Source organism: Idiotropiscis lumnitzeri, chromosome 2 (genome assembly GCF_059441095.1).
Source record: "Idiotropiscis lumnitzeri isolate Australia: NSW breed Sydney's pygmy pipehorse chromosome 2, RoL_Ilum_1.0, whole genome shotgun sequence".
NCBI classification, from domain to species: domain Eukaryota; kingdom Metazoa; phylum Chordata; class Actinopteri; order Syngnathiformes; family Syngnathidae; genus Idiotropiscis; species Idiotropiscis lumnitzeri.
Genome location: NC_142392.1, coordinates 28352672 through 28360985, shown reverse-complemented (window position 1 = coordinate 28360985; position 8314 = coordinate 28352672). Strand labels below are relative to the sequence as shown.

Below are 8314 nucleotides of genomic sequence, written 5' to 3'. Positions count from 1 at the left end.
GACTTGACTCACATCAAAAAGGAGGAGGAGGAGGAGGAGATCAACAAGTCACCAGTGAACGGTGTCCCAATCAAGACTGAAGATGAAAACAAGGATGAGAGTGAGGACAACAGAGGGGCGGAGCCTCCAAGCAGCATCTCAAGTAGTCACGTGACAACAGAAGGTGATGAAGACCAATGGGGACCATCACAAGTACATAATGAGGACACATTATCAGATGCTCATCACGATGATGATACTTATGATGATGATGAAAATGATGATGATGATGATGGGCAAGCCAAAGGTGAAAGGGCATGTCACACAGACTCATTAACTTCAAAGTTGTCTTTAAAAGGGCACACAAAAACACACACTGGAGAAAAACCCTTTTCCTGCTCAGTTTGTGGCAAGAGTTTCTCTCAAAAGGCACAATTAACAAGGCACACAAGAACACACACTCGAGAAAAACATTTTTCCTGCTTAGTTTGTGGCAAGAGTTTCTCTCATAAGATAAGTTTAACAAAACACACAACAACACACAGTGGTGAAAAACCTTTTTCCTGCTCAGTTTGTGGAAAATGCTTCTCAAGAAAGACATATTTAACAGAACACACAAGAACACACAGTGCTGAAAAACCTTTTTCCTGCTCAGTTTGTGGCCAAAGCTTCCTGTATAAGTCAACTTTAACAAGACACACAAGAACACACAGTGGTGAAAAACCTTTTTCCTGCTCAGTTTGTGGCAAGAGTTTCTCTCAAAAGCAAGATTTAACTAAACATAGAAGAATACACACTGGAGAAAAACCCTTTTCCTGCTCCGTTTGTGGCAGAAGCTTCTTTGATAAGTCAACTTTAACAAAACATAGAAGAACACACAGTGGTGAAAAACCTTTTTCCTGCTCAGTTTGTGGCAAAAGCTTCTCTCAAAAGGCACAATTAACAAGGCACACAAGAACACACACTGGAGAAAAACCTTTTTCCTGCTCAGTTTGTGGCAAGAGTTTCTCTCATAAGATAAGTTTAACAAAACACACAACAACACACAGTGGTGAAAAACCGTTTTCCTGCTCATTTTGTGGAAAATGCTTCTCAAGAAAGACATATTTAACAGAACACACAAGAACACACAGTGGTGAAAAACCTTTTCCCTGCTCAGTTTGTGGCCAAAGCTTCCTGAATAAGTCAACTTTAACAAGACACACAAGAACACACAGTGGTGAAAAACCTTTTTCCTGCTCAGTTTGTGGCCAAAGCTTCCTGAATAAGTCAACTTTAACAAGACACACAAGAACACACAGTGGAGAAAAACCCTTTTCCTGCTCAGTTTGTGGCAAAAGCTTCTCTGTAAAGTCAAATTTAGGAATCCACACAAGAACGCACAGTGGAGACAAGCCATTCAGTTGCAGCGTTTGTGCTAAAAAATTCTCCACTAAACGGAGTGCTAAGAGACACGATTGTGCTGGTGAGAATAGCAGCGATCCTTGAAGCTTAAAAAAAGAAAACAAAAAACTGAAGGAACTGACTCTTTGTGGTAAGATGTAAATGTGATTTTGAATGAAATATGATAAATTTAGTTTTGCATAGCTCTTTTATTGACACTAAGCCAATGTGATCATTGCCAGAAGAACCATTGTGTCTGAGTGATGATTTTTTTTTTTGTGTGTTACTTCAAACATGTAAATAAAATTAATTGCTTTTGCCTGGAATAACATTTGTTAACGTTATGCTTTTCAGTTGTCTTTTTAATCGTACTTAATGGAAAAGGTGTGAGAAGAAACTGCTTATGAAATCGGTACCTTCCACAGTCATCAATAAAATCACTTGTTCCACTTGCTCAACTGGCCTTCATTACGCAGTGTGAAAAGGTGAAAAACTAAACTAGAAGTTGAACTATGAAAAGAACCAGAAAGAGAAACGCAAATTGGCTCAGTTTCTCTCAAAGGTTTTGGTATGTCAGGAGTTGGCAACATGATGGCGACTGGAGTCAGCGCTGGTTTTCTCGGTGTGTTTGGCTGGGTCGTATAGGCATGGTCCATTGAACAAAACTCAAAGTCTTCAAATATCCCCTCACATACATTTAATATTTCACTTTCTGAATAAAAGAGATAGAAAATAGGCCTGAGCATTGTTTATGGTGGTGGCAATTCTCTCGCCAGGTCAGTGACCTTCCAGGGTATGAGAGTATTTTAAGGTGGTCACTAGTAGACTGGTCGTATCAACGGGGAGACGCATCTGCTCTCCCTCTGGGGGACTTTTGGAGGGAAATCCCAAAGACTAGCGTGATGGGAATGCATATGCGTCACGTCAAGTCAATTTTATTTGTATAGCCCTTAATCAGAGACAGTCTCAAAGGGCTTTACATAACCACAATCGACATCCACTGATATTAACCCCCAGGAGGGCAAGGAAAAACTCCAAAAACCTCAGTAGGGGAAAAGTGAGAAACCTAGAGAAGGGACCACAGATGGGGGAATCGCCCTTCCAGGCTGCAATGGATGCCAACTGGGCAACATTTGACACATAAAATGATGCTATACAATGTTAGATGAAATAATCTGAGAGTCAATCAAAAGAAGTGCTGCAGGAAGATGACTTCAGTGGAGTGGGTCCTCATCCAGGGCCGTAATATCCATGGCAGCATATCCGAAGATGAGCCTTCAATCTTGTACCGGTCAGTTGGTGTAAATTCAGTACAGCCACTTCCAAGTGAATCGCCATCACCTAATTCGGGGAATTGGGAACAGAAAAGAAAGAACAGAAATAGCAAACAGGCCAACAAGTAGTTCAACGAAGTTCTGAAATATAAGGAAATCAGATGAGGCGCTGCATGAAGACGACTTCGGCAGAGCAGGTCCCTCCCCGGTTGGTCAGTGCCGTAATCTTCATTGCAGGTCACCATCACCTAATTCCCAAGCAGGGGAAGAGAGGGCAGAAAAGAGAAGAAGCGGCAGTAAACAGGCCAACAAATAATTAAATTAGATGCTAAAGTATATAAATAAATTGATCAAATGTCGCGCTGCAGGAAGATGACATCACTGGAACAGGTGCATGCCCAGTTGGTCAATGCCTTAAACTTCCTAGTGGGTCACCGTCACCTAATCCCCCAGCCGGGGGAAAAGGGGGCAGAAAAGAAAACAAAAGAAAAAAAAAGCGGCAGTAAACAGGCCAACAAATATTTCAGCTAAATGCACAAGAGTATAAATGCGTCTTTAATAGTGTTTTGAACATTTCTATTGAGGTGGCGCCTCTAATATCTGAGGGAAGTGCATTCCAAAGCATTGGTGCCCGAATAGAGAACGCTCTAGAACCTGCGGACTTCTTTTTGGCTCGCGGGATCACTAAAAGACCAGCATTTTGTGAGCGAAGGTTTCGGGACGGAACATATGGTACCACGAGGTCAACGAGATAAGAAGGTGCTAAGCCGTGCAATATTTTAAAAGTAAGTAGCAGAACTTTAAAATCACATCTCAAGTGGACCGGAAGCCAATGCAAATTGGCTAATATCGGGGTAATATGATCAAACTTTCTCGTCTTAGTTAAGAGTCTAGCTGCTGCATTTTGAACTAACTGCAGACTTTTAATACTCGACATGGGGAGACCCGAGAGCAAAACGTTACAATAGTCGAGGCGAGACGTAACAAACGCATGGATTAAGATTTCCGCGTCACACGTTGATAGAATTGGGCGAATTTTAGCAATGTTACGCAGATGAAAAAACGCAGTTCGAGTAATATTTTTAATGTGCATTTGAAAAGACATAGTTGCGTCAAATATAACACCGAGATTTTTTGTTGAATCCTTTTGGATAATATTACATTTATCGATATTCAGAGTGGTGTCTTTGAAAAGGTACCGATGACGCGCTGGTCCAATGATGAGCATCTCGGTTTTATCTGAGTTAAGACGCAAAAAATTGAAAGACATCCATTGTTTAATTTCGGCAAGGCACGCCTCTAATTTATAGCAGTCGCGCGGATTCGTTATATCCAACGGCATGTATAATTGCGTATCATCAGCATAACAGTGAAAACTAATGTTATATTTCCGTATAATATCACCAAACATTTCCAAACGACAGATGTCGAATTTCTTTTCGGGACAAGCGAGTCAGGAACAATTTCAACGAACACTACGTCGTCTTCAGCCGTGTCAGCTGCTTCTGGATTTGAATCGACAGCTACGACCGCGTCGTCAGTTTTCTTTCTTGTTCAGCTGGGTGGAGTCACATGACTACAGCCGCTCAAGCCGTCTTTCAGGGGCATGAACATAGCTGCAGACTAAAAGGACTTCTTTTTTTTTTAAAACACCGAATTAACTGACATGGGCAAAATGATTTTATTAAATTTCGATCACGGTAAATTTTCGGTTTATTGCCCAGCCCTACGAGAATAGCAGCGATCCTTGAAGCTTAAAAAGACAAAAAAAAAAACCTGAAGGAACTGACTCTTTGTGGTAAGATGTAAATGTGATTTAGAAAATATGATATATTGAATTTTCAAAGCTCTTTTATTGACACAAGGCCAATGTGATCAGTGCATTGTGTCTGAGTGATGATGATTTTTTTGTGTTTACATCAAACATTTAAATGAAATTAATTGCCTTTGCCTGGAACAACATTTGTTAACGTTATGCTTTTCAGTTGTCTTTTAAATCGTACCTAATGGAAAAGGTGTGAGAAGAAACGGTGCTGATGATATCGGTGCCTTCCACAATCATCAATAAAATCACTTGTTCCACTTGCTCAACTGGCCTTCATTACGCCGTGTGAAAAGGTGAAAAACTGAACTAGAAGTTGAACTATAAAAAGAACCAGAAAGAGAAACGCAAATAGTCTCAGTTTCTCTCAATGGCTTTAGTATGTCAGGAGTTGGCAACTTGATGGCGACTGGAGTCAGTGTTTATTTGTCACCACGGACGAGATGATTCGCATCACGCTGTTCGTTGCTGCTGCTGTCTTAATTGAACACTGGAGGTCACCTGCCAGCATCCCTGAATTTCACCGGCGGATATTCAGCTATCCCACGTCTGACCCCAGATTGTTGTGGAATTTTCAGCAGTTAGGGAAGATCAATGAGATAGTCTGGAAAATAAATTGTCTTTTGGGTCAGTCTGCTGAGTGATCTCAGTGGGAGAAGTGCGTGGGAAGATACTGATGCACACAGGAAGATGAAGATTTATTTGACAGTAACTGTGTAATCTTAAAACAAAAAGATACTTTTTCTGCGTTGAGCCTACTTATCAGTCAAGGTCGTGTTGTTTTGGCTTCACAAAGAATCCTCGAGTACAAGAAGCGAAAGGCACTTTCTTCAAAAGCAGGTGGCCACAATAAATAACAAAAACCTTACTTGCAAAATAATTTTCCATAATATTAAGATTGAACAAAATAGTGACACAAATATTGAAAAAGTAAATACAGTCACGATTAAACATTGAATACTAAATTATTACTAAAACAGTTCAATGAATCTTGAAATAAATAATGAATCACCGTAGTTTAATGAATACTGAAACGAATAATGAAATATTTAAGTTAGTTAAGTTATAAACATTGAAATCATTTTTAAGACTCTAACATTTAGAGAATAAAACAGTGATGTATTTTAATTTAAAATTCGCAACCACGTCGCTGGCGAAAAACCCTGTAAAAAGGCAAATATGTTGACATAAAGTTTCACTTTATCATGTCAACTGTTAATAATAGGGAAATACATTTGGAATACTGTCCAACCAACAACATGGTGTCAGATGTGAAAACAAAACCAGCAACAAAAGTAAAATTCAATACATCTCTCAAGTTCATATTTGGGAACTAAAATGGGTCTTCGGGTGCATCTTAGGTTTTTCTCTATGTTTAGAAGAAGATAACGATGATTTGCATCGCAAATGGTGACATCTGTCGGTGAGTTGGTGACAGTGCTCCACAAAGCCAGCAGCCAATCATATCACAGCGGGGTGTGTCCTGTTCTTCCGCTTTCGTGCCGAACAGGAAATCCTTTCTGTGCGACTTTGAAAAACGACGCCATCTTTCATTCGTCTCGTCGAACAAAGAGAAGCTCACGAGTTATCGCCAAGCAAAGACCAAGTGCGGATTTGTTGAGATTGGCGTTTGAAAATGTGTGCTAGAACGACACCCAAGTACAAAGAGGAACTTTGTGGAATAAAAGAATTGTAAAGTATCTTTTTGGTGAATGAAAGTGTGACAGAAAAAGTGTTTGTACGTCTATGAGGTTTGAGAGAATGTTTAAGGGACGGGCCTCAGGAAAGAAACCTGATTGAGGGCACCGGCAAGCCCTAACAGCACGAAGGAAGCAATGGGCGGACAGGTCTGATCAAACTGAATCCCTATTGCACTCCCAAGTACTGATTTTCAAATTGTTATTGGAGACAGATTGGACTAATCAAATTCAAGCATCAAGTGAATGATTGATTGACATTATTACACAAAATTTATGCAAAACTGAAATTTTCATAAGGGAGGTAATTTACCCCTTCTCACTGGCAAGTGCCACTCCTCCAGTTCTCTCCACAGGTTCTAGGTGACATGTGACCTGTGTGACCAGAAGGTCGGAGAACGCTTCAAATAGCGTCTCATCACGCCCATCCCGGAGTTTCTCCTCAACAAGGAGGGAGATATAAGATATTCTAAGTTAGGTTCCATGAAAACAGATTAAGATATAGTTGTTGCTTTAGCCTGCTCATGTGCTCCGCAGTTTTAATATTCACATTGGGTGCGCGACTAGATAACACACACCCAGTCCAGGATAGAGCAGAATTTTGTTGTATTGTTAAGACTTTTCCATCATATACGGCACCACAGCGGTGATACTTGAGGTTAATTTCAGTTAAGGGGGCGGTGGCGCTGTTTTTATGAAAATTACTCACTTAACGCAAGGGTAGGTTCTTCGTAGAGGGGATTACAGAGTTACATGCGGGACAAAATTTACTTGTCAGAAACTGTCCTTACTTGAGGCCGAGGCCAGACCTACAGACCAGCATGACGGTCACCGGCTGAATGGGGACACCTCAGGTGAGATTGGCTGTGCCGTGCATCAGATATTTCTGGCCCCGTTGGGGCCGATGTTGCTGTATCTTTCAGGTGGGGAGCGGAGGAGACAGGCCTGGTCTTTGTGGCCAGGGCGAGACGTGAATGGAGTGAGACTTCCGGCAGTGACCCATCCAATAATGTCGTCATTCCGCAGCTGTTCCAGTTGGCCGTCCTTAGGGCGTGGCCTTCCGGTTATGGACATCATGTGAAACAGTCCATCAATAAAAAAATGCTAATCAGTCTCAGAAGAACACATTTTTTTTTTACATCATTTTGCACGACATCAGAAAAGGAAAATGTGTGATTGGATTAAGGAGCGTTACTAAAAATTGTTGTACTTGCAAGTTCTGGTGGCCAAGAGGGCTAAAAATTATAAAATAAAAAAAAGAAAAAAAAGGGGTGGGGCAGCTAATGCATGCAGCTCCCATTGCACCTGCGCCTTCCGCTTCTGCTGCTCCTAGGCAAGGTTCGGGTGACGCGGCACCACAGGAGATTGGCTGTCCGTACCCGGCCGGTCAACGAGGTCGGGATTGCGGTAACAGAGGTAGGGGTGGTTATAAACGGGGGTTGTGAGTGGGGTGTGCTCTTGCTGCGGGGTCACTGGGTGATAAGCAGTCCATACCGAGCCACTTCCTGGAATGTGCCATCTCTGGTCCGGTGCCATTCCTGTCGCCCAGAGCTCAACCAGCGCAGGGGGCGCCACCGTTACCCACTCCCAACGCACTCTTGACACCAACCCGCTGGTACCCCATTCCATGACAGGGGGCCGCGGAGCTCTCCTCCATTCCACTGGCTGAACTGAAACATCTGAGGGCAGCTCTGAAACCTGGTTCTCCATCCTCCCGCGGTGGGTATGCCCTGTTCCTGATCCAACCTCCACCCATTCACCAATTGACCCAGTACATTGTACACTGTACATATGATCGCACACATGATTTGGTTTCTCAAAATGCATTCATCCAAATTTAGTCAGGAGTTCATCTTGCATTAGGATTATATATGTGCAATGTCTACCGGCGTTGCCTCGCATGCGTGCCTTGTCCCTGAGCAGCAGAAATGGTATGAATTGTTTACTTTCGCCAAGCCACAAATCGCATTGACTATTGATGCGCGTCTTCATACTAAAGATCTAGGCCCCATGGTAAAGCGGTGTGTAGAGGCGGTTGGCTGGGTTCAGACGTCTATTACGAATGTTGAATACTCTGCGTCACTAACAGGGTATCATACTTCAGCACCCACTACAAATTCTTCGGTTTTGGGAACGTGACTAAATTTCAAAATTTCACG

The 8314-nt window shown here is 42.1% G+C and overlaps 1 protein-coding gene across 1 annotated transcript; it reads left to right on the top strand.

The window, feature by feature from the left end:
* Window positions 1–468: 468 nt before the first annotated feature.
* LOC148342202 (uncharacterized) lies at window positions 469–1715 on the top strand (the record flags this gene model as incomplete). Its single annotated transcript, XM_088288095.1, has 1 exon — window positions 469–1715. A coding segment is annotated over one exon (999 nt), but the record flags the coding sequence as incomplete, so codon positions are not given.
* Between the last annotated feature and the right edge of the window lie 6599 nt (window positions 1716–8314).